This window comes from Oxyura jamaicensis, chromosome 19 (genome assembly GCF_011077185.1).
Source record: "Oxyura jamaicensis isolate SHBP4307 breed ruddy duck chromosome 19, BPBGC_Ojam_1.0, whole genome shotgun sequence".
NCBI classification, from domain to species: domain Eukaryota; kingdom Metazoa; phylum Chordata; class Aves; order Anseriformes; family Anatidae; genus Oxyura; species Oxyura jamaicensis.
The window spans coordinates 7,139,869-7,165,147 of NC_048911.1; the positions used below are offsets into that span (position 1 = coordinate 7,139,869).

At 52.8% G+C, this 25,279-nt stretch overlaps 1 protein-coding gene across 1 annotated transcript; it reads left to right on the plus strand.

Moving 5' to 3' along the window:
* The first annotated feature begins 333 nt into the window (after positions 1 to 333).
* CPD (carboxypeptidase D) lies at positions 334 to 24,720 on the plus strand. The gene is made up of 21 exons (XM_035343384.1): positions 334 to 1,034; positions 2,906 to 3,153; positions 10,282 to 10,424; positions 11,184 to 11,353; positions 11,944 to 12,311; positions 12,753 to 12,944; positions 13,744 to 13,911; positions 15,076 to 15,185; positions 15,631 to 15,733; positions 16,174 to 16,316; positions 16,889 to 17,058; positions 17,592 to 17,903; positions 19,157 to 19,352; positions 19,632 to 19,767; positions 20,568 to 20,717; positions 21,150 to 21,245; positions 21,339 to 21,403; positions 21,582 to 21,713; positions 21,943 to 22,128; positions 22,453 to 22,552; positions 23,071 to 24,720. The coding sequence occupies exons 1-21, from the start codon at positions 349 to 351 to the stop codon at positions 23,295 to 23,297; spliced, it is 4,101 nt and encodes a 1,366-aa protein (XP_035199275.1). The 5' UTR covers positions 334 to 348; the 3' UTR covers positions 23,298 to 24,720.
* Positions 24,721 to 25,279: the final 559 nt, after the last annotated feature.

Genomic DNA, 25,279 nt, shown 5'->3' on the forward strand with positions numbered 1-25,279 from the left:
CCTTTGGGGCGGCCCGAAGGCTGCAGACCCCCCCCCCCAGACCCCCCAAAAGCCGCCCGAGCCCCCCCAGCTCTCTCCACTGCCCCCCAGCTCCTCCCGCAAGAGGGCGCCACTCAGCTGCCGGGCGCCCCGCCCCCTCGCCGTGACGCACCTCTCCCCTCTACCCCTCATTGGCCAACCTCCCTGATCCCCCACCCCCCCGGCCCCATCCGCGCCCTCTCATTGGCCGGAGGGGCGGAGCGACAGCACCGCGGCCCCGCCCCCTCCTTCACCTCCTCCTCCCGGCTCCGGAGCCGGGGCTGGGGTCGGGGTCGGGGCCGGGCCGGGCCGGGCGGCGGCGGCGGGGCCATGGCGGGCGCGGCGCGGGGGCTCGGCCGGGGGCTGCTGTGGGTGTCCTTATCCGTGTGCCTGCTGCCTGACCCTCTCGGCGCCGCTCACATTAAGAAGGCGGAGGCGGCGGCGGCCGGCGAGGAGCTGCGCTACCTGCACGCGGCCGAGCTGGGCCAGGCGCTGCGGGACCTGGAGGCCGAGGCCCCCCCGGGGCTGGCCCGGCTCTTCAGCATCGGCCGCTCGGTGGAGGGGAGGCCGCTGTGGGTGCTGCGCCTGACGGCCGGGCTGCCCGAGGCCCGGCAGGACGAGGACGAAGAGGATGAGGAGGCCGGCGGGGAGGCCCTGCCCGGCCGGCCGCAGGTGAAGCTGGTGGGGAACATGCACGGGGACGAGCCCCTGGCCCGGCCGCTGCTGCTGCGCCTGGCCCGGGAGCTGGTGCGGGGCTGGGCCGACGGAGACGAGCGGCTCGGCCGCCTGCTCAACACCACCGACGTGTACCTGCTGCCCAGCCTCAACCCCGACGGCTTCGAGCGCGCCCGCGAGGGCGACTGCGGAGGCGGCGGCGAAGGGGCGGCGGGGGGCCGGGAGAACAGCCGCGGCCGGGACCTCAACCGCAGCTTCCCCGATCAGTTCGGGACCGCCCAGCCCGACCTGGAGCCCGTGCCCGAGGTGCGCGCCCTCATCGCCTGGATGCGGCGCAACAAGTGAGTGCGGCCCGGCCTCCTCCGGAGGGAAACCCCCCGGCCTTCCCTCGGCTTCCTCGGGCGTCCTCCAGACCTCCGGGAGGGGCAGAGCCCTCCTGCTGCTTGGCCCGCAGGGTGCTGTGCCTGCCCTGTGCCCACCTGCCTGCACTCAGCCTCTGCAGCCTCCTGCATCACCGGCCTTGGCCGGGGGCTGCTGCTTGTCTGCTCCTCTCCAGCCTGGCCAAGCCGTAGGTGCCCCCACTGCTCCCTTGGTGCTTCCCTTTCTGCCCGGAGGAAGGGGGAGAAGGCTGGGAAGCTGCTGAGCTGGGGAGGCAGTGCTGCAGAGGCCGACTTGTTGCACCACAGGGCTGGATAGCTGGTACTGTGCTCGCTCAGCAGGCTTTGTTGGGTGCCGTGTCCGAACCACGAAGCGCAGCCTGCACGGTTGTGCCGAGAAAGCCAGAGTGTGAGTGCAGTCAGCTGGGAGCAGTGCGCCGCAACAGGCTCTGCGCCCTCCCCGAAAAAGGGACAGAGAAGAACTGAGCGAGGTGTGCTGGGGGCTGTTGGCCGGGTCTAAGGGAGATGTGCAATGTTCAGCATCGTACAGAGTGTGCTCGGTTGCGGGGAGCAAAGGTTTGTCTGAGGAATTATCGTTAGTGAAACTTAGCAGATGGCAGCACCCATCGGGATCGTTGCTCTAGAAGTTGTGAACTGCACGGGTAACTTGCTTGTCCTAAGGATCTGGTAGGACAGCTCTCGTGCAGCAGGAGCCCTCCAGGTTTGGTTCAATTCAGAGTTAGTTACAAGGGACACCTTGCAGGTTATTGCTGTCATTTTGAAAATACCTTGCACTGTCTCTATTCAATGATTTTGCCAGTGCTTGAGGGGAGATTTTCACGTAAGCCAGGCCAAAAGGAGAAGAAAGCCTTGTGCGTCCCTCTGCCTGGCAGCACCAGGTATTGCTGTTCCACTTGTTACACTAACGCAGCCACCCATACTGAAGGGAATGGGTAAACAGAGCTGTTTGATTAAAAAAAGAAAAGATAGTGTTGCAATTCACGTGTCCTTTTTAAGCAAGGCAAAGGTATGGGTCATGTTGCCTCTGCTCAGAGACTGAATCACATTTGGCTGAAAGAGAAGGAAAGCTCTTTTTGCCTCCACGCTGTATTTGGTGAAAAGAGGGAGAACAGAGACAATTACACTTTATTTTGAGTGCCCGTGATCAAACTAAGGCGTAGGGCATGCCATGCTCTTACACTTTTCTTGGCTCAAGATTTTAACAGCTCTGTCACTCGTCCAGATTTTATTTATGCAAGTCAGTTCTGTTGTGCGTATCAAGCACTGCTCAGAGCCCGGCGAGGCGCTGAGCACATCGCACTGTGTCTGTCACAGGGTTCGAGGGCTTTGTCTTAGGCTGGAGGAAGAAACTTGCTTCATCTCCAGTAATGCCAGATGTCGGCTCGGGGAGCGAATAAACCAGTTGGTTTTTTGCAAGAGTCTGCTGACGTCCCCGACGTGCTCCCAGTTGGACATTGCTCAGATGCTCCAGCAATCCTGCATGCTGACTTGGGGCTGGCGTCGAAGTGAGGGACTCTGTCTCCCAGAACAGTTTGTCTTTGTGTCAAACAGTGGCCTCGGGGCTGGAGGAGCGCATACCTGTGACGTAACCTGGGTGTAGCTGCAGCTCAGCAGTTCTCCCCGCAAGGAAAGGTCTGAGAGGTTCCTCTTACAAAACTTGCTGCTGGGCCCTTTTCACCCGCTTGATCCCAAAGCGTGTTTGGAGGCTGTGGAGATGGGTGGGAAGGCAGCAGGGCGTCTGGTTGGAGGGCTGTAGCTGGCTTCTGGCTCGGTGTCCCAGTGACAACTCCTTTCCTTCTCCTTCCCAACCCCAGGTTCCTGCTCTCCGGCAATCTTCACGGCGGCTCGGTGGTTGCAAGCTATCCCTACGATGACTCTCCCACGCACAGGCCCACAGGAGTCTACAGTAAATCCGCCGATGACGAAGTGTTCAAATATTTGGCGAAAGCTTACGCCTCGCATCACCCCATCATGAGGACTGGCAAACCAAACTGCCCCGGCGAGGAGGGAGAGACCTTCCCAGACGGCATCACGAACGGTGCCCAGTGGTACGACGTAGAAGGTAAGCTGCGCTGGGGAATCGCTGTCGGCTTGGGTCACGCAGCAGTCTTAGAAATAGCTTTGTGCTTCCACTGAGAAGTGACATCCCAAACCGTGCCGCTTATCACCGAGGCAAGGAGGGTAGGTGAAGGGGTATTTTTAGCTTGGAATGTGTTTCTAGCAGCTTGAAATGACTTGAAGTGGCATCACAGGCACGCCAGTGAGTGTTTGGTGAATCACAGTTTGGGAAATAGATCCCAGCAAACTGGAGGGCTCTTCCTGACCCCGCTCGGTGCGGGAGTTACCCTGCACGGAGGAGGCTCCGTTTAATGACTGAGCTGTCATAAGATCTCAAGACAGTTAATAAATTTTAATGATGATACAGGAAAGGGGAAACTGTTGCCAACAGGCTGCAAATCCAAACAGTATTAAACTGAAACCCATGTCAGTCTTCTGCGAGGTTTTTTTAACCTTTAAACTTGTAGTTTTGTTTTGTAAATGATTTATAAAATAGCCCGCTGCAAAACTAGAATGCTGTCAATGCGTGTGGCCTGAGCTAACCGAGCTCCTCTGCCTGGAAGTAGGGCGAGGAACTTCTCTGTGAAGTGCTCTGCTGTCAGGGCCGTGCGGAGGGAGACAAGCAGCATGGTCGGTGATTGCCCCTCCTTGCAGGAGGACGTAGAAGGGATCCCAAATCCAGCCTGCTGAGGCTCCCAGCAGAGCTCTTGCTCTCTCCAGTGGCTCTGGGAGATGATGCGAGGAGAGCAAATGACCTCCAGTACCAGCAGGCTGCTTCTGCGGGGAAGTGGCTGGGCTGCTCTGTGTGCACCGGTTTTGCTGCTGCTGAGATTTAAAGGGTGGTTTGTAATGAGATGCTCTCGTGGAAAAGGCTCCGTGAGCTAGCGGGAAGAGAAATCTTGGCTGGGTCAGTAGAAGAAGCTTCACCATTTCCACGCCCCCTCAGCAGAAGTTGTACAATCACGGACTCACCAGCCAGCAAGGCAACTTCTGTGGTGAGGACAAAACAAAAATCTTGCATAATTGATGCGGAGAAGTTGCATTGCTTTGCTGTGTCTGGGCTGCTTTCCCTCCTGCTAGGGCCGAGGGATAATGGCAGGAGCGCTGAGCAAGCAAAGAAAGCAAGCGTGGTTTATCCCTAACAGCTTACCGCCTAACGAGTTCTGGAAAGATGGTGTCTTTCCAAAACGTGGGTTTCAGAGCTGAGTCATCCGTCAGCCCTGACTCCGTGTTCCTTGGGAAGCGAGGAGAGCGCTCCATTACTGGGCCTGAGCACACGGCACCCGTGCTGGAAGAGGAAGTCCCCACTTCAGCAGCGGCTGAATCATTCCTGAAGATTTCGCTGTTCAAACAAGACGCGGTGTTCAAACAAGATGGCTATTAGCGAAAAGGGAAAAAGCCCGTCTCCTTCCCTCCGCCCTGCCGAGCACGCCGTTGCTGGTGTTTACTGGCTCAAGGTTCGCTTTGCTTCTGTGGAAAGTCCGGCACGAGGCGCAATCTTGTGCGTCTGCCTGCGACGGAACAGGATATCCTGGATGATCTGTGCCGCCTTGTTTGCCGATAACAACAGCCACCAGAACATCTCAACCGAGAGGGTTTTCAGCTGCAGCCCCAAGGGGTTTTGCCTTTTCACCAAACTGGGACATTTCACCAACTGTGGTGTACGGGGAGCTTGTTCGAGAGCTTTCGGCCTCTTCTCCCCTGCCCGCAGGGCGAGTAGCACGTCTCACCACGACGTTCACTTGTTCCACTTGTTCGTCCTCCTGCTCGAATGTGAAACACCCCGCTGGTGCCAGCCGGCCCTCGGGAGGTTTGCTGGTGGCTGCTGTGAGCCTCTCGGGCTGCTTTTGCCTCGTCAGCAGGTGGGAGCTGAGCTTTGCTGCCTTCCTCCCGCAGGAAGCGGCAAGGTGTGAGCTGGAGACCGCTTCGCTCTGCGCTGCCATCGCTGCGGTTTGCACCCTGTGCGACAGCCTCCAGCTTTCAGCCTCTGCGGAAACAAACCCTCGGGCTGTGACAAACCACAGTCTCGGTCCTGTTGGTACGGGGGGGTTCACAGGCAGAGATTAGAGAGAAAGTGCTGACACTAATCCGGAACGGAGTGCTGCTGAGGGTGGCACCTGTGCTGTCTCTCCCCCAGGCCGTAATTTACATCTAGCTGCTGCTAGGAGGCTGCTGGCAGCCCTTGGAGCATGGCCCGGGCTGAAGCGTGACCCGCAGGAGCTGAGATCCAGGGAAGAGTGCAGGTGAACCAACAGCGCCGAGGCCAGGGCGTGTGTTTGGGTGCTGTGTGAAATTCCTGGGTCGCTTCGGGGTTTTAGGCATTTACGGTTATTTTGAGCAGCGGATGGAGAGGCAGTTGTGTGCAGACCACGAGGCCTTCCCCAGTGACCGCAGAATCTCAATCTGCAGTGAAATGAGGGTGGGGAAGTCCCGGTGCCCTTGCGGGAGCTTTCGGGGCCGGGCTGAGCTCGAAGTGACAACCGGAGCACGTGGGGAGAGGTGCAGGGCAAGCGCCTGTGGCTCGCGGATCAGGTTGTGCCGGGAAAGACTGCAGGCTCCATGTGAACTACAGCCAGCAAAACCAAAGAAACGAGAACAAAATGTTTCAACAGGTGGAAATTTTCCTGCCACGTTTTATCGTGTGAAATCAACGTGCCGGAAAGCCAACCGCTGCGGGCTTCGTTGTCCTGGAGCCACCGGTTCAGGCCGACGCCGCTGCCAGACCCCATTAACTCTCATTTGGGTTCGCTAACAACCTCTTGTGTGTATCAGGCTGAGGTGGCAAGGCGAAACCATCGGAGTCATTCCTAAGGTCAAGTGCTCACGGAGCAGTGTGGCTCCCTGCCACGCGGCTGGGTTTGGCTCCTGCGTTCCAGCCGCTGCCGATAAGCACGCCTGTGCCAGGGACGCTGCTCGGAGGCTATCTCGGTGGTGCACGCTCTCACTCTTCCTTCCTTTTAACCTCCAGCGTTTTTAACCACTGAGTGGCCGGTTCAGATCAAGAAAATAATTGGGAATTGGGGCTGGTTTGTGAGCCGGGTGGTGCTTAGTGCAAGAAGAAAGGCCAGCTGTCTCGAAGAGACCATGAATTTTTTTAAATAAACACCTGTGGGATGGACACATTTGCATTTATTTCCTACAGATCCCAACTCAGAGGGTGAATTCAGCGTAACATTTTGTGGGCAGCCCTGGGAGGCCTTTCCTTTACTTGCAGTCCCTTCCTAAAAGGTATTTCCCTTGCTGGTTTGAATCTCTGTGCCCAGGTGTTGGCGATGTTCCTGGTGTCTCCCAGAAGGAATCCGTGGACGTGGGAGTGCAGGATCCGTGTGCGTTCCCTCCCTTGTGTTTGTGCCATGGTTTCTAGCTCCGCTTCAGCTTCCCAGCAGCTTTTGGTGGCACCAGTCAGAGCGGTTACAATGAGGACGGGGCGCTTGTGGCAGCGCTGCTGTGCGTCTGGTTCCTGGGCATGCCAGAAGGCAGCTGCGCACTGTGAGCACTGGTAGATAGCAGCCTGCAATTCCAGGACGTGCACAGCAAGCTGCCCTTGTATCTTTGTAAAAAACTTACAAGAAAAGAAACATAAACAGTGACAAGTATCGGCTTGATGATTCAGGGGCCTGATGCCTCTTTTCCCGTCTCCCACGAGCCGCCAGGCAGTGCTGCGGGTGCTGCAGCTCCTGGGCTGACCTGGGAAGACGCTGCCCTCCTCCCTGTGAGCCCCGGGAGGCTGCGGGGCTGTGCTGCTCCGGGCTGTGTCGTGCTGGAGCTGGAGGCTGGGACCTCACCTCCTCTGAGTTTTAATGACCGCAGACTACTGGACCAAAACCTTCTTCCGCCTTGTTGGGGCTGCTGCTGATTGCTTACACCGGTCTCGTGCTTCGAGACAATCGGTTCTGTGCTAGGGTAAGCAACTTGTGCTGTGTTTTTATCGTGTCTCTAGCTTGCTTTGTGCCATCTGCTCTCTCTGCAGAGCCGCCAAGAGCCTTTCTCTGCTGTGACTTAGCTGCAGGTCTCTTATCTGCTCATGTCTGCTCCAGCGACAGCTGGAATTAGAGAGGTTTTGCACGGCACACTTTGAAAATGGAGGCCTTCCAGGCCAGCCTGAAAGGCTTCTCCTGGCATCTGGTGTATTTATGGTATCTGGAGCTCCGGGTTTGACTCAAGAGCTGTGTTCTCCCACCTGTCTGCCTGCTGTGGGCCTTGGCAGGGAGCAGAGGCGTGCCTGGCAGCGTGATCTCCACAGCTCTCGTGCTGGAGGAGGTCTGGGATCCTTGCTGAAGTGCAGTCCTGATGCTCGAGGTTTGGGACAGAGCAGGGGAGAGAGGTTTGTTCTGGGCATCCTACACTGGGAGTGAGGGGTCAGCTCCAGTCCGGGAGCTGAAGCTTTACAAGGGCTAAAAGACACCCTGTGATAAAAAATACATATATAAATACAAGGAATTATCCAAGGTAACACCCAAACAGGTAGAATGTAAACACTTCGGTCTGACAGCCGTCTACCCTGGGTGTGCCTTTCCCGCTCAGTTCCTTGAGCCTAGAGCTGCTGCTAGCCCCTGTACAGGTCTATGTACGCCTCCAGATCTCCTGCCTCGCCAGGAGAGGCTGTGCAGCTGGGATTTGGAAAAATACGTAATTCCATATGCTGTAAAAATAACTGTCCTGCTCCGCAATGGCGCCGTGTGAAGGCCAAATATGTGCAGTGGACGCAGTCCAAATTTTCGAGCGTGTAGCAGACTACTTTCTCAAAGAGACGGTTCTACCAAAATTGATGTACCAAGCCCTAATTTAGTCCGTTGCTGCTCTATTATGGGTGAGCATCTGTCCTAAATTTACTTGAATGGCAGTCGAAGCACTAAATATGCAGCTTAATGGCTCTGGTTTATGTATGGATGTTTTCAAATGCATTAGTGTCTTGCTAGGAGCAGATGGTTGCAGGCTGGCAAATTGTTTCACTCTGCGTGGCGTTTACTGGCGAGAGAGCAGCCTGCTGTGGACTACTTTTCTGAGCCTGGTAATAGGAGCCGAGTAAAACCGAGCACGGATCAGATTTGCAGCCCTGTTTCTCTAACCTCTTGGACTGAGCTCCAGAATTGTGAGGTCCTCAGACACTCTGCCCCTCGTGCAGGAGAGAGAAGTCCCTTTCCTGGCTGAATCTCAGCCCATGCACGAGGTGCAGCGCTCTCTTTGCGCTGGACATTTGATTTGCTATGATAAATCCTCCTGTTCCCTCACCAGCAGGCTCGCAGAAGAACTGAGAGGAGCTGGGGCATCTTTGGTCCGGTTCCGTACCTCGCGTCTTCCCGGGGGTCTGCTCTCTGGTACTCCCCTCTGTGCTGCCTGGCTCTGTGTCACCGACTGCCGTGGGGCTGCCTAACTCAGAACAGCCGTCCCTGCCCTTTTGGACAGCGAGTGCCCGGCCGCCGTGCTTACTGGAAGGCTGCTCTGCTGGCAAAGTGCTGCTGAGAGCATTTCCTGGCCGTGCGTTATCCCAGCCCCTGCAAATGTCAGGGAGCGTGTTTGCATTGCCGCATCGATCCGGTTATCTGGCCAGCACCCTGGAGGGTCCCTCTTTTGTCATGGAGCTTGTGAATGATTATTCAGACGAAGCGGTGAGGTTATTTAGCACAGCACACATGTAGTTCTTTGGGCAAAACAAAGCACAGGAATACTACGTATGCATGTTTTTTACAAACTTCCCTGCTGGGATCCCGCAGGCTGGTGGCAGGACCCAGGCTGCCTCCTGGTTTCCTTCCTTCTGAAGTTCCTAGCTGGCAGCGGGCTTCTGCAGGGCAAGCACATAGCTGTTCTGTGGCAGATGGGCTTGGGAGTGCCGGTTTGGCTTCCTCAGCTGATCGAGAAGATATCTGGGCCCCTCTGGGCTGCCCTTTGGCTGTGGTGGGAGCCGGGGGGCTGCTGCGTGGTCCTGGGGCTGCTGGGCGCTTGGGATGGAGCCGGCTGGGCAGCGGTGGCCAAGGCTGTGGCATGCCAGCCCGCCCGGATTGTGGCTGTACGAGGTTGTGTGACCCAGGGGATGTCGTCAGTCTGTGTGAAACTTGGAGTGGTGTGCCCTTTCCACGTCACACAGCTGCCTGATTTACTGGTGGGAATGGTCCTCTTGGGTGGCTGCAGTCATGTGCTGGGTTTGTCGGGGTGACTCTGAAACCTGTTTCACAGCCTTGAGGTGGCTTTTACTATCGAAAGCTCCCAGGAATGTTTAGAGGGTTGAATATTTGCAGCCTTCAGCAGCGTGCTGGAGTCCGAGCTCCAGATCATGGGTGCTGATACCCGGGGACCTGGAGTTCTGCTGGTACGTGATTCATCCCTGCTCACAAAACAGATTCGTTTGCTGAGGGCTGAACGTAACCTTCAGTAAGGGCATGGCACTTGCTAGGACAAGGTGACATTTTTTATTTGCATCATTACCTGTGGTTTCTCTGAAAGGCAAGAATAAGCAGATAAGGCTAATACTGTGAAACAGCTCTGTGCATGCCTGTTTTCTGGTACTCTTAGCAGCAAGCTACCGAGCTGCCCCCGGGTGCTGCAACATTACTTAAATTACTGGAGACTGCTGCCCTCAAGAGGAAACGGGGCAGGAGGTTGGTGATGTGGCTCCAGAGCTCGGGGAAGAGGTGGACAAGTCTCTGTCCTGCTCTGTTCATGCAAGACCTGGCTGTTGTAGGGTCACGGCAGTCCACAGAGGTGAGGGAAGGTGCTGCTGCCTCTAGTTTTGCTAAGAGTTTTTGGGAGCACAGCTGTGTGGTCCTTGAACGTGATGTCTGGGAAATCCAGATAATACGAAGGTAATGTCTGGCAGATGTCTTTGCCGTGGAATGAAACCGCAAAGTGCTGAGCTGCTGAGTTCAGCTGGCAGCAGTAAGACCAAAGGGAAGGTCTGCAGCTGATCTGAACAGCCCAGTGTGGTGGTTACTGGGAGAAAGAGAGCTCTGTGTGCCCCAGCACAGGCTTTCACCAGGATCTGATCTGACTTTTCTGCTTAGGTTGTTTGCTCTGGGGCTCCGGCAGCAGCTCGGTGACGTGCCCCAGGGGGCTGAACGACAGGCAGAACGTGGATGGTGCGGGGGGATGGATGTCTGCATTGCTCTCGTGACATGTCTCTGCCTAACTTCCTCAGGTGGGATGCAGGACTACAACTACGTGTGGGCCAACTGCTTCGAGATCACTTTGGAGCTGTCCTGCTGCAAATACCCGCCGACCTCTGAGCTTCAGCAGGAGTGGGAAAACAACCGGGAGTCTCTCCTTACTTTCATTGAGAAGGTAGTGGGGGCTGAGGCAGGCTGTGGGGGCTACATCTGTGAAAGCCCTGCGTCCCCGGCGGGCTGAGAGCGCTGCGTTCAGATGCTCTGGTAGCTCAGTTCACTGCATGCGGTAACGCAGCTGCTGCAGTTGCTGTGTGGAGGTCAGAGGCTACAAAGCTGCTGTTTATCTCTGTGGCTCTGCCACACTTCCCACATCCTCAGCGATAGCAGAGCTCCCCTGAGAGGGGCCTCGTGGGGCGCAGTGGGATGCAGAGAGGCTGAGAAACGCAGGTGTTGCTACGTAATACAGAGTACCTGTAAGGCCTCAGTGCCTTCAATCTCAGGTCTGCAAAAGCACCAAGCCACACAGCTGAGACCTTGGCTCACAGATCCATCTTCCAGGCTTTTTCCACATGCCCATGAGTGGGTTGAGTAGGGGACGGTTTAGGCTGGGAAAGGAGGCAGCTGCACCTTGTCCCTCAGTATGGCCTGCAACCCTGCTGTGGTCACTATGTTGTGTGCCCATGCCGATAAATGAGAGGATTTGCTAGGGAGGATCAGTTCTGAAAAGCTGCTGCCTTCCCAGTGCATGCTGAAATTCCTGTCCTTGCTGTCTGGCAAGCACGGCCTGAACCTTGGGCCCTTGTTTGTCTCTGCCTGGCAGCTGTCCTGCTCTGCTGTGGTTGGGGATGGGAGGGAAGGGGATTGCAGGGTGAGGATGCAGTTGCACTGACGTTACCTGACGTCTTCAGCTAGGCCCTTGTGTTGTTTTCCTCAGGTGCACATTGGTGTGAAAGGCTTTGTCAGGGATGCGATCACCGGGGCTGGCTTGGAGAACGCCACCATTGTCGTTGCCGGCATTGCTCATAACATCACGGCGGGCAAATTTGGTGACTACCACCGACTGCTCGTGCCTGGGACCTACAACGTGACCGCAGTTGTGATGGGGTAATGTCTCTGTGGCAGCTGGTGTCTGCACTGCTCACTGCTTGTCTTCCTTTGTGATTTCTTCCCCAGGAACATCTTGTGTGTTTAGGGGGCTTGGCTGGAAGCTGCAGCAGTAAAGGACTCTGTGATGGGTTAGAGCTGCAGCTGTGTTTGTCCCCCCATGTCCCCCATGCCCTGCTGCAGTGGGGAGCTGCTGGGTGCACAGCACTTCTGTCACCGTTGACTGCTTATATTGACCTCGTGTTACTTCTGGGCAAGAGGAGAGAAAGGAGTAGGGTCACCCCAGTAAGAGCCTGCGTTGTCTCAAGTCTGGGTGTAAACATGGCACTTGCAGCCAGCTACCTCTGTGATGCACCTGTGGCTTCTTCCCCATAAACAGGAACTCGGGCCTCTGACGCAGCAAGGGCAGCAGCAATTGGGTCTGGTGGCAGTGGGATGAGCCCCATCGGCTTGTTTGCTGGTGAATCTCTCCCCTAGTCCAACATCCCAGTGTGCTCAGGCTGGGAGGAAGAAGCTGGAGAGCGTAGAGTGGAGGTTAAGAGGCTGCAGAGCCTCCTTGCTGAAGCCAGCTCTTTTTTTTCCCCCCACAGTTACGCGCCAGTGACCAAAGAGAACGTTGAGGTGAAGGAGGGAGATGCAACAGTAGTGGATTTCTCCTTGCAGCCAACCGTGGTGGCACCAGATCCAAACCTCACGCAGTTCACCGCAACGCCTGCTCCTCTCTCCACCGTCACGCCCTCTGTGGCGCAGGCAGAGCCCCCGGGCACAACCTCTCTCCACCAAGCAGTCCAACCCGTGGACTTTCGCCACCATCACTTCTCGGACATGGAGATCTTCCTGCGGCGGTACGCCAACGAGTACCCCAGCATCACCCGCCTCTACTCTGTGGGCAAGTCGGTGGAGCTGCGGGAGCTCTACGTCATGGAGATCTCAGACAACCCCGGGGTCCATGAAGCAGGTAACGCTGCAGATTCTTTCTGGCAAGGCACAAACGCAAGCGGCAGACCCTTTCCTTTGGGGTGTGGGCAGGGCAGGAAGGGATGTAGAGCTGGCATCTGTCTGAAGAGAAACTGAGTTCCTCCTCACAGCATACTTTTTAGGAAGACCAGGCACAGTGAGTTACGGAGCATTCCTGGGGACTTTAAGTCAAGGAATGTCTTAAGGGACTTTAATGGTAAAGAGCATTGGTGGGGGGGGGCTTTGGGAGCAGAAGAACCAAGCATTCGCCCTGCAGCAGTGTTTGTCCTTTTTGGTGGTGTGAGAGCAGAAGGGTACATCCTAAGTAAATGCCCCCTAGCCTGCAGAAGGCCTGAGAGTGCAACGCTCAGGGTGATGAAATGTCTCCAAGCATTAATGTAGTGGTTATAATTGTCTCTTTGGCGTGGCTGTGTGTCTGCAGGTGAGCCAGAGTTCAAGTATATCGGTAACATGCATGGGAATGAAGTTGTGGGGCGAGAGCTGCTCCTGAACCTCATTGAGTACCTCTGCAAGAACTTCGGCACGGATCCCGAAGTGACTGACTTGGTCCAGAGCACGCGGATCCACATCATGCCATCCATGAACCCAGATGGCTACGAGAAGTCCCAGGAAGGTAGTGCTGCCTGCGCTGAAACCCCTGGGGGGTGGGAGTTAGCTCTGAGAACAAGAGCTGGGGCTCGTGGTGCTTCTGAGAAACCCCGTGCCGCAGGAAGTGGGTGGTTGGCTGCTTCTTGAAGTGGTTTGAAAGAGCTCTTATGCTTCAGCAATGCTATATGCTACCCCTGTTTGGGTCCCCTTATGGTTTGTGGCTATCCCAAAGGTTATTAAAAATAAAGACATTCCTTTGACACAGCTCATGCTTGCTGTGCTTTGGTCCATGCTCTTAGTAACACGTGATGTGGGAGCCAGGCAGTCTGCAGAGCACTTGTCCAAGGATAATACAGACTTTAATCGTGATGTTGAAATTGGCAAAAACGTTCAGGGAAGTCCTTAAAACTGCACAGATTTGCAGACTGACAGAACAAAGCCTGTCCAGAACAGTTTTCTGGAATTAGAGCTCTACGTGGGTTTAACCAAGAACTTGTCCAGCTGGTTTGAGAGGGTGAGCTCTGAGGTTTCTGTGGTCGTGACACCCAGCTGCTGGGATTGTTCGTGGTTCACTGCCTCCCTGCTAGCTGTGGCCTGGCTGGCACCGAGAGCTGCTGAAACGGCCCCTGGACACCTACGGGCACTCTCACTGGAGGGAAGCGTGGGTGTCCTGTCACTGTGGGCAGCAGGAAGCCAGCACTGTTGTGCTCTCTGCTGGTTTTTGCTAACTGATAGTGTGAAGATCTACAGCAAAAGGACACAGCCTCCACAGTGAAGGGGGAACTTGTATGGGGCATGAGGCTGAACGTGTGCTCCATTTTCAGGAGACAGAGGAGGCACCGTTGGCAGAAATAACAGCAACAACTACGACCTGAACCGGAACTTCCCAGATCAGTTCTTCCAGGTGACAGACCCTCCGCAGCCAGAAACTCTCGCTGTCATGAGCTGGTTGAAGACTTACCCGTTTGTGCTTTCAGCAAACCTGCATGGAGGTATGTCAGCCAGCCAGGCTCCTTCCTCAGCACTGAGGTTTGAGGGATGGGATTTGCAGGGATATATACACCAGAGATCTAGCAGAGAGCACTCAGTTCTAAGCATCACTGACATGGCAGGAGCACAGGCATCAGCTTCCTGCACCAGGGATGAGGCTGTTTCCAAAGGACCTGTAGAAAAAAAGCATAAACCAAAGCTATTGTTAGTAGGTTGGAGTTCGTACTGCTGGAAGATGGATCAGAAGCTGGGAACAGGCTGAAAAGCCACGTCCCCAAGCATGTTTGAAGGGAGCTGAAGAGGCTGAAGGGAGCACGTGCACTGGGCAGTAGCTAGCATACTGCCTGCTACGGGATGGGGCAGGTGGGATGGACTTTCATGTCAGCAGCTGCTCAGCAGCTGGTTCTGTGAACGTGGTAATGCTGTGGCTGCTGGAGGCTTCGTAGTATTTATAAATTGAAGGGAATGAGATGTAATCCTGAGGGTTCCCTGTCTTGAATTGCATGGTGGAACTATGAAATTTGCTGTAATTTAATTATCTTTTTAGAGTGATCTAAATTAAGTGTCTGTCTTACAGCTTATTCCCTAATTCCCCAGATGGTTTGTTGTAGCTGTGGTAACTTGCAGGTGGTTGCTTTGTGCTAGCACGTTTCATTTTGTCGTGCAGAGGTACCCTGCGTGGGTAAGAGCTGGCAGTTCTCCAGCAGCGGTGGTGTCTGGGTTCCCACAGTACCACTCGTGCAGCTTGCCTAGGAAAAGCCAGAGATGTTATAATCTGCTTGCCATAAATTCCAGAGGGCTGAAAAGCTACAGCAGTTGGGCCAAGGGTGCTGTGTGTGTGTGTTAAGAAATGTATTCCTTTGCTTTCTCTCCTCTGTGAAAGGGATTATCAGGAGGTTGTGCTCATCCCTCCTGCATGTAAGAGCCAAAGCTTTGATGTGCCATGGCTGGGGCTCACCTTCCTTCTTGGGTGGAGTCTTATCTTTTCCTGTGCTTTTTTTCTCTTCTGTCCACTGGAGTTAATGCTGCATATTTAATGCCAAGTCTTGAGAAACACGAGACTTGGTCCCTGGCACTCTTCAGAGGAAAAGAAAAACTTACTCTTTTAGGCTGAGGGATCAGTTGAAAAGCATGCAAGTTCAAGTCAAATCTTGTCTCTCCTGCAGGTTCTCTGGTGGTTAATTACCCCTTTGATGACGATGAACAAGGAATAGCCATATACAGTAAATCCCCAGACGATGCTGTGTTTCAGCAGCTGGCACTTTCCTACTCTAAGGTAAAGCTCTAATGGGAAAACAGCTCATCCTGCTAGGGTAATTCCTGATGCTGTCATGAGCCTTTTGAGCAGGCACCCACATGTGCAGGCTCCTCGGGTCACAGCAGAAGGGTCCTGTGGGAGGCTCTTTCCATGCGTGGATGGCCAGTGTGCTCTGCCTGCAGGCACTGTAGGAGGAGAGCTCTGTGCAGACACGGGGCCCATACATGTGTGTGTAAACCACTGCTGTGCTGAAGGGTGGTAGATGCTGTATGTGGGCCAGGAAGGGAGCAAGGATGTGAGTTGTGTCTGGGTGTGGGACAGTCTGCTGGTGCTGCAGCTGTACGATGCACACCTGCTTGAAAGCTCTGTTTGGGAACACTGAGCGTGTGACTAACGTTGGAACAGAAGTGCCAGTGGCTGTAGAGTACAGGCTGAGCTGCATGTGTCACGTCTTTTGTTTCAGGAAAACAAAAAGATGTATCAGGGAAGCCCTTGTAAGGATATGTACCCCACGGAGTACTTTCCACATGGCATCACAAACGGGGCCCAGTGGTACAACGTTCCAGGTAAAGTCAACCTTAAGTCTCTCATTTTATCTCCAAGTTAATGCATGTGCAGCTTAAAGAATTTAGTCTGATTGATCACAAACTCTGCATTGGTCAGGCCAGGTTATGTGAATTTGGGTTTCTTTTGTAACCTCTTAAATAATGTACCCAGATTAAATCATTCTGGAGGGAAGGAATTTATAGTGTAGTATTTCTGGCTAGCCAGCAGTATGAAAGGCATTTACAAGAAGGTTGGTTATCAGTCTGCTATTTTGACATCCCCTTGAAGCATGAATCTTGCCCTATGTAAAAGCCTTTTCACTTCAGTATAAAATGCATGCTGTAGTTAGGATTTCATCTTTCTCTAGTATCTGATTTTTTTTTTTTATCTTTTTTTGAGCTGTGGCTCAAATCTGCATTCAGGAGACCTTGCCAAAACTTTTCTTGCATTCCTGTTGTAGGTGGGATGCAGGACTGGAATTACTTAAATACAAACTGCTTTGAAGTGACCATTGAGTTGGGCTGTGTGAAATACCCAAAAGCAGAGGAGCTGCCGAAGTACTGGGAGCAGAACCGTAGATCTCTCCTCCAGTTCATTAAACAGGTGAGCCAATTTGATGCCCAAAAACGTGTGAGCTGCCTCTTGGGGTCTGGAATAGACTTGCCAGAATAAACAGGTTGATCTGCACAGGGAGTGCTGCTTCCTGGCCAGACTAGGTACCTGCTCCACAGAAATCCTTCCCATCCAAACATGCCTCGATTCCCCCTCTCCCCTCAACATACCAAAAAATCGGTATGGAAACAGCAGCCAGGTGATGCAGGTGTCGGCATTTTATTTACCAACGCCTCCCTTCTCCCTAGGCGAGGGGCCTTTATGTGCTATTTCCAGCTGGGTCACGGCTGGAGGTAGTGCAGTGCACCTGGGGCACGCAAACAAAGGCGTGGAGCAGAGCGTACTGTGGTGGCATCATGAGCCAAACAATTGCCCATTGTACTCAGGTGATCTTTGTCCATGCCAGCTGCTGGCGGGCTTAACCTGAGCCCTTCTGGGAAGTGCTGCTCCTCTGGAAACACGGAGCCTCCCAGGGAGCTGGTGGGGTCTGGGTGTCAGCATGGTGTGTGGGGTGGGGGCAGAGCGAGGGCTGGCTCTGAGCAGGGCTCCGGGTCTGTGCTCAGGTTCACCGCGGCATCTGGGGATTTGTGCTGGATGCCACGGACGGAAGGGGCATTCTCAACGCCACCATCAGCGTTGCCGACATCAACCACCCCGTGACCACCTACAAGGACGGAGACTACTGGCGCCTCTTGGTCCAGGGGACGTACAAAGTCACAGCATCTGCCCGAGGGTGAGCAAGCCACTGCACAGGGAACAAACAGCTGCACGATTGCCACAGCGCACTCCTGATTTTCCCAGTCAAGAGTTAACAAAGTCGTGCTACTCCGGTGTCAGGGACTGTTAATCTGGTGACAGTGCAGAGTACAAATCTTCCCTTGTTTGGAGGTGGTGTGGTGAAGTAGTTGATAACCTGATGTCTTTGGGGGAAATTCTCATGCAGGCATCTGCCCGCAGAAATTACTTCAACAGCTGCCAAAACCTTGTTGCTCTTGGGTTAAAGCTGCCTGACTTCTTGTCCTGCCAGTCTGCCACGTAACCCTGCAACACCTGAGCCACCAGCAGCTCAGTGCAATGCAGGGCCCTGAGCTGCTCCTTCTCCTCCTGCCATTTCTCTGTCCCCTTCCTTGCTGCTTGCTTTTATGCTGCTTGCTTCTTTTGGCTAGAGAGCAGTCCCATGTTGAGTGCCTTGTCAGGAAGGGGGGGTGGCTTGGTGTGTGAAGCTTCGGCCCCTGACATCTCCTTGTGCCTTCTCTTCCTGGGCAGGTATGATCCAGTCACTAAGACCGTGGAAGTCGACAGCAAAGGTGGGGTGCAGGTCAACTTCACTCTTTCACGGACAGATGCCAAAGTGGAGGAGGGGAAGGTGCCAGTCCTGAACACCCCAGACACCAGCGACCCCAACGAGAAGGAGTTTGAGACCTTGATCAAAGATCTGTCTGCTGAAAACGGCCTGGAGCGCCTCCTGCTAGCCTCGTCAGGGAAAGTCTCTCCTTACCGATACTGCCTCTACAAGGACCTCTCTGAGTTCCTCCGAGGCCTCAATCTGAACTACCCGCACATCACAAATCTCACCAGGTGAAAGCTCAAAGCAGCAATGCTCAGCTCCTCCCTGAGCAGCAGCCTGTGGCAGGGAAGTAGTAAAATGATGAGCTGTGAGTGCAGTGCAGAGGTGGGGAGCTTGTTTCTGCACGTCCCTGTGGTGCCTGAGTTCAGAGGAGCCCCATGTGTAAGGGCATGGTGGCAGAACGTTGGCTGCAGGGACCTGCAGCTGTACTTTTTCCTGAGACCTCATTTTACTGCCTTAAACCCAGGGTGCTGTCAGCCAGCCTGGGACTAGTGATATTCCCAGCGTTGATACCCAGGTATCTGCAAATACTTGTTTCACGCTTTCTATTTCCTCCCTTTTCCAAATCATTTATGACATCTACCCTGCATTCAAATTTGGCTTACAAGTCTTAAAATTAGAGAGTATCTTGAGGTGGAAGGGGCCCACAAGGATCATCAAATCCAATGGCTTTTTAAACTATCTGCCTTCAGATTTTAACCTAACAGTGTGAGATGTTGGAGTTAACGTGCTCTGAGCCAAGGTCTCTGCCCTCCTGCAGGCAACCAGCTGTCTGTTGTCCTCTGCTCACCTTTGTGACCTGCAGCACTTACCCTCTGTCAATTTTAAAAGGCATAAATCTGGCCTCTTTGTCCCCAGGACCCCGATTGCTTGTTGTCACCAGGCACAATGTGCTCATGTGTTGTCCCTGCTGGTGCCAAGGCTGCCTTTCTGATCTGTAGCCTCTATTGTCCTTCAGTTGCATCAGCCCCGATTGTGTTCCCTGCTTTGCCTGCATTCAGTTTGCGAACTTAAAGGCACGACTGTAACACCAGATTCTACTGGAAACAGGCCTGCTTTTGTCCTTGGAACTGGGTGCTTTCTAAATTAGTTGGATGTCCAGATGTATCCTGGACTGACTGGGGAGAGGGGAGGAAAAACAAATACGACAAACAAACAAAAATAACCCACACAGGAAGCACAGAGGTGTTTAGCCATTCTACATTTAGGGTGATGTCGTAGGCTATAGAGAAATATGGAGCATTGGGTGTCCTTTGCGTCTCTACCAGGGTGCTTTTTCACACTGATGTTGTGTTCAGACTGATGTTCATAGTGGATGTGGTTCGGTGCTGCTGCAAATCTTCTTTTAGTGATGTGGCTGAGTTTTGTGTGTCACTTGTGGTCTAGGCAGCAGTTCCTTTCTGCACCAACATTTCTTGTAAGCCCAGGCCAGGGGAGCAGCTCTGTTCCTGAGCTGACACTCTGGTTTCTCATCTCTTGGCAGCCTGGGTCAGAGTGTTGAGTTCCGTCACATCTGGTCCCTTGAGATCTCCAACAAGCCCAACCAGTCCGAGCCTGAGGAGCCCAAGATCCGCTTCGTTGCCGGTATTCATGGAAACGCCCCCGTCGGTACGGAGCTGCTCCTGGCACTGGCAGAATTTCTTTGCATGAACTACAAGAAGAACGCTGCTGTAACAAAGGTGAGGAGCTGATGTGAGGGGATGATGGCCTTGGCACCTTCCAATTATATCCCGAGAAGACGGTGATCATTGAGAGAGACTTCTCTTGTTAATGCTGGCTTGCAGGTTGCAGTGGTCCCATGCACAAAGGGGAGGTCTTCTGAGATCCATGGGGACAGTGGGAACCACTGAAATCAATATAAGCAGCTGTTCCTAGGATAAGAGCAAGATAAATGAGGTGTAGATAAAACGAAGCCCACTAATTGTACTTTCTGTACTGTTTCCCCCTGCTTTTTTCAGCTGATTGACCGAACGCGGATTGTGATTGTGCCTTCCCTGAATCCAGATGGACGTGAGATAGCGCAGGAGAGAGGCTGCACCTCGAAGATAGGCCACACGAATGCTCATGGCAGAGATCTGGACACAGACTTCACAAGTAAGGCAAACTAACGCAAGCTGATGTGTGGTGTCCCTGTAGAAATGCAGGCTGCGGTAGAAATCTGCTAGCCTCTGTAGGGTTGGGTGTAGTCATTTGGTGACAGGGTCTACCTGTAAAAAGAGCAGCATTCCCACCTCAGAGCTGAAGCAGCACAGCTGCTGGGAAGCTTCCAAAGCTTGAATACTCCTTACAGATGATAATTGGCAGTCCTTCATTTGAAAAGGAGAACATGAAGCAGAGTTGTTTAGGAATAGTCCAGAGATCAGACAATACTTACTATTTTTTCCTGTTAGTTGATTTCTTTCAACCCTAAGTTTCTGAAAAACATTCTCTCCTTGTGCTTCCTGGGATCAGTCTCCTTTTTTCACACTCTTATGGTTTCTATTTAACTGCATGAGCTCTGTATTAATGCTATCCCAACCCTTCCTGGAAAGGAAGTGTTCTCTCTGGCCAGGTTGGGCTGGGATCATCCCCAAGTACTTTCTTCCAATAGTGGCAGTTCAGCGACAGTAAAAGAAAGTAAACACCCATGAAACACCCTCTGCATCACGAAAGTAAATAGCTTGGGGAAATAGTGATGTATTATTTGTTTAGCTTTGCAGATGAATTCCACCCATGGGTAGTGTGGACTAGGTGCTTTACTTAATGTGCAGCTGCACTCTGCTGAAATCTAATGAATATATTTAAAATAAGCAGCAGACAATTTCAGCCGTAAACAAAGTACACGCTTGTGGCCTCTGAAATAGCAGAGGAAACTGTTGTTAATTCACTTTTCTATTTGTTGTTTTCATTTACAGGCAATTACTCCCGGTACTCAGGGACACGAGAGCCTGAGACCAGAGCCATCATAGAGAACTTGATACTGAAGCAGGATTTCAGCCTCTCTGTTGCACTAGATGGTGGATCTCTGCTTGTCACTTACCCGTTTGATAACCCAACACAGACAGGTACGACTGACTCCTCCAGGGTCTTGCATGCACAGCTAGCCTCTGGCTAGCGACGTGACTGCACGGTGTAAGAGCTTGTCCTCTTGGTGTTCTCCCACTGGTGGTGTCCTGTAGCCTCCCTTTGTGTTCGGCCCTTTGTTTCTAGAGAATAACTGAAAGTCTGTAAAACAAAGCTGAAAATCCTCACAGGATTCAGCTAAGGCTTGAAAGATTTATTATTATTTCTGTTTTTGCAACAGTATATCAGCTTTTCCTTTGCGAAAACCAATATAAGGCCTGCTTATGTTGCCACCACTCATGTCAGAGGATATCTGGGATCCCCCAGAAACAATGTGCGTGACTGTTTAATACAGGATCGTGGGGCTAGAATAAGGATCTGCTCCCACAGTCAATAGAAGTCACGCTCTCAATGTCTCACCTTTCTGTTTGTAGTGGAGAACAAAGAAACACTGAAGCATTTGGCATCTGTGTATGCAAACAACCATCCCTTGATGCATTTGGGCCAGCCAGGCTGTCCAAATAAGTCAGGTATGTTTGGTTCAAGCCTTTAATCCCCTGCGAGCTTGTGCTAGACTCTGCTAGGCGCAGATATGTCTGATAGCTGTATTCTTGCTCTCACAGATGAGAATATTCCTGGGGGTGTAATCCGTGGCTCTGAATGGCACAGTCATCTGGGAAGTATGAAGGTAATTTGTCACAGCACACCGCTTGCCATCTTTGCAGATACAGCTTTAAATGAGCGTTAAAAAGCACATTTTTTTGATGTCTGGGCAAAACTTAGCCATCTCTAGCTGCGTTTTGGGAAATTTAAGTGCCACCTTTATTAATTGTGTGGGATTTTTCTTTCTTTGTTTTTCTCTCCAGGATTTCAGTGTTACATTTGGTCATTGTCCTGAGATCACGGTTTATACCAGCTGCTGTTACTTCCCCAGCGAAGGGCAGCTCCCTGGCTTGTGGGCAGACCACAGGAAGTCTCTGCTTAGCATGCTCGTGGAGGTGAGCCACGGTCTGGGGGAAGAAATTCTGGCAAGGATTGAAGGTGGTGGGATGGGTGAGGAAGGGGAGAGGAAGAGAGCAGTGTGGAGATTGCTTGTGTTTTTGTTGGTGCTGTGTAATTAGAGACTAATGTGGACTGCATGAGGAATGGATTGAAAAGGGGCCGCAAGTGACCAGGATGCCTAACTCTTGGATCTGAACGTGAAGTGTTTGAAATGCTTTATTTCAGGTTCATAAGGGAGTCCACGGATTTGTCCAGGACAAGAGTGGCAAGGCAATTTCTAAAGCTACCATTGTCTTTAATGAAGGCTTGAGGGTCTATACTAGAGAAGGTGGCTATTTCCATGTGCTGTTGGCTCCTGGTTTGCATAACATCAATGCGATAGCTGACGGGTACCAACAGAAGCATATGAAGGTATGTGCCTTGATCAGAGATCTTCTCTCCCCTCCCCGTCCTGTGAGGACACTTCTCATACTTGGGCTCTGCCTTGTTGGCTGTGTTTAGCTGCTGGTTATGTGCCCACGTTAGCTGTTATACCTTGTTATAACAGATGGAGAATTTCCCAGCATGGCAGAATTGTTTCGGGCAGTAGCCTTTCCTTACATCACACCTGTCTTTGACATCTACCTGGTTCTGCCCTGACTGGCAAATACTCTTGGCAAATACACTTTTCTCTGGCCACCTAACAGGGACGTTAGCTCTGAGATGCTCTGAATTCTCACATCTCTCTCTCTGCAGGTCTTGGTACGCCACGATGCACCCAGCTCTGTGTTCATTGTATTTGACATGGAAAACAGGATATTTGGTCTGCCCCGGGAGCTGGTCGTAACTGTTGCAGGTAAAGTGATAGTTCAGTCCCAGCCTCAAGCCGTGCTTTCTGGGCTGGTTCACCCTGATGATGACCCTTCTCTTTTCACTGAACTGGAAAGTCACCTCCTGCTTTCCCTTCTGAACATAAGCTTGTCCTTGCAGACTGGTCCAACATCACTTGGATCTAGTGATGCTGGGCTAGCAGATAAGAGGGAGGAAGTGGAGAGTATTGCAGGGCCCTGAATGGGGCTTGAGATGACTGGAACAGGGAGAGCCCATTTGTGCATAGAGCTGGGACCTAGCAGATCTTGCATCTTCCCCAAAGTTTCTTTGGGTAGAGTGACACTGAAGCACTAAGGGATTTTTTAATGCTCTGAAAGCACCTCTCTTGCATGGTTTGTCTTTACTGTGTCCATGCTCCTTCCTCCTGGGCCACAGAAGCAAGGAAAATGGCTGTATTTGTGGAAGGGAAGAAAGATCCTGAGAAACCTGGAATCTTCTGGGGTGGGGAACATGGAATTAACTTCAATGCCCTCTCTCTGGCAGGTGCAAGTATGTCTGCTCTGGTCCTCACTGCCTGTATCATCTGGTGCGTCTGCTCAATCAAGTCCAACAGACACAAAGACGGCTTCCACCGCCTCCGGCAGCACCATGACGATTATGAGGACGAAATCCGCATGATGTCCACTGGCTCAAAGAAATCCCTTTTGAGCCACGAATTCCAGGATGAAACAGACACTGAAGAAGAAACATTATACTCCAGCAAACACTGACACCTCCCGGACAGGAAAGGAGGTTCCCATGGACCAGCCCCAGTGGGAGGGGGGGGGATGATCCCTGTGGTTCAGTTTTGAAACATTAACTTGCAGGATTATGTCCTCCAGAAATGTGGGTGGCAGCTCCTGACTTCCCTCTGCTGTTTGCTCTGTTCTTACATACGTGCAAATCAGTGGGTGTTAGGGGCTGTGTTTGGGTTAAGGACAAGGCTTATGATTTTAGGTCAAGGTTTGGATGTTTTCACATCACATTGTTCGAAAGGTAACTTAATGGGGTGGCCAGCAGAGTTCCTAGCACTTCCCCAGCATCTCAACACAGTGAGTAGATGGTGGGGAAGTGCCCCAAGACCTGCGTGGGGTCATAGTTGCAACACTCCAAAGTGGTTTCTCTACCTGTTTTGATTTCATTTTTCTTACTCTGTACGTGGTGGAAGCCAGATCCATCACTGACTCCACGTTCTGCAGAGCAGCCCTTGGAAGTAGACTGCACCTGGTTCTCAGCTGCTCCCTTGGAGCTTTTCCCCACCTTGAGTTGCTGTGGCCTGCTCTGCTCTGCAGTGGTTGTGGAGCTTCTCTAGTGCATTGCTAGTTCCAAGCAGGGTCTTGGCATGCTGAAAGCTGGGGGAGATGACCTCTATTCTTGATGTGAACTGGAGAAAGGAGCAAATGTCAGAGCTTCAGTGAACTCTGACCGAGTTCAACAGCTTGCCAACTCTGAAGAACTGCTGTTCCTGACTTCTGGGAAAGAAATATTCTGTCCTCACCACCCCTGGTTACTTCTCATTTGTGTGGACTTGGCTTTTGGAGTCTCATCTTAGTGTTACAGCAGCACAATGTCTGAAAGTGCAACTGGAGATTATTCTAAGCAGATGGATAAACTGATTGTGGTGGATGCTGTAGAAAATAACTAGTAATTGACTCCACTTTTGCTCAAGTCCACCTCTATTCAGGTGGAAACAGTGAAATCTGGCCACTGCTTGGAGCATTATTGGAACAGCAGAGAGTGGCCATAAGGGTTCCTGTGGCCCAACTTGTCATTGTCCAGCTACTACCATTTAGTGATCAGAGTGCTTTGAACAACTCTCGTCAAGCTCTGGCGATGGCAGGCATCAAATTAGCCTGCTGGCCTGGCTCTGTTCTGCTACTCCAGTGTCCCTGAAGTGTGTAGCAAGAGCTCCACCTGCTTGTGTGTCTGCAGTGTCTGCTGCTGCGGGGGCGGGTGCAAGGAGTGAGGAAGGGCTGAAGAGCAGTGCTGAAGAAGGGAAAAGCAGCCAAATTCTGTTCTGTAGCACTTGGCAGGAAGGTGGGAAGAGGAGCTGCACTGTGTATCCTCAAGATGCGCTGGATTTGTGGGGAATAGAAGGGATGCCCAGAAGGGCAGGATGCCTGAAACATGATTTCCAAAGCCTTTATCTATAAGTTTCTGAAGTTCTTGTGCTTTCTGGGCAGAAGTCTGGGGTTAGAGTATAGGCACTTATTTTCTTGCTGCTGGTTCTTTTTTATTTTTATTTTATTTTTTTCCCTCTGGGGTGCAGGAGCCAAGCACTGCAGCACTGCCTTGGACGTACATTTTGCCCTGATTTGTTTCTGTTCTCCAGCAGCCCAGGGAGCTCTGTGCGAACCTGCACGGGGTGTCTCCGGAGTGTGTTTGCACCCAAACGTATGACGGGGGCTCCTCTGGAAGAGCAGAGCAGCAGCTTCTCTGTCAGAGGCTGCTGAGCCTTACCTTGCAAGGACCCCAGGGGGCGGGTGATTCCCCTCCAGCACCGGGTCTGTGCCCTCGCTGATTGTCTCGGCAGCTGGGTGCTGGCTTTGTGCAGCTCCCTGGAAGGATGAGGATAACGCTCGGACCAGCAGCGTACCTTCTTCCCTCTTTCAGGAGGTGTTATGGGGCAAGAAGCATGTTCTGAGATCTGTCTGGGGAGGTGGGTTGGGACGAGGCTGAGCATTCCCCGTGCTCCTGTCCCACATCACTGCGC

Bases quoted from the DNA above. Each gene is read 5' to 3' on its own strand.
- CPD (XM_035343384.1), top strand. From the start codon at position 349: ATGGCGGGCGCGGCGCGGGGGCTCGGCCGGGGGCTGCTGTGGGTGTCC. The intron at 16,317-16,888 runs GTGAGCCAATTT...GTCTGTGCTCAG, and splicing joins TCCTCCAGTTCATTAAACAG to GTTCACCGCGGCATCTGGGG. The intron at 19,353-19,631 runs GTGAGGAGCTGA...TGCTTTTTTCAG, and splicing joins AGAACGCTGCTGTAACAAAG to CTGATTGACCGAACGCGGAT.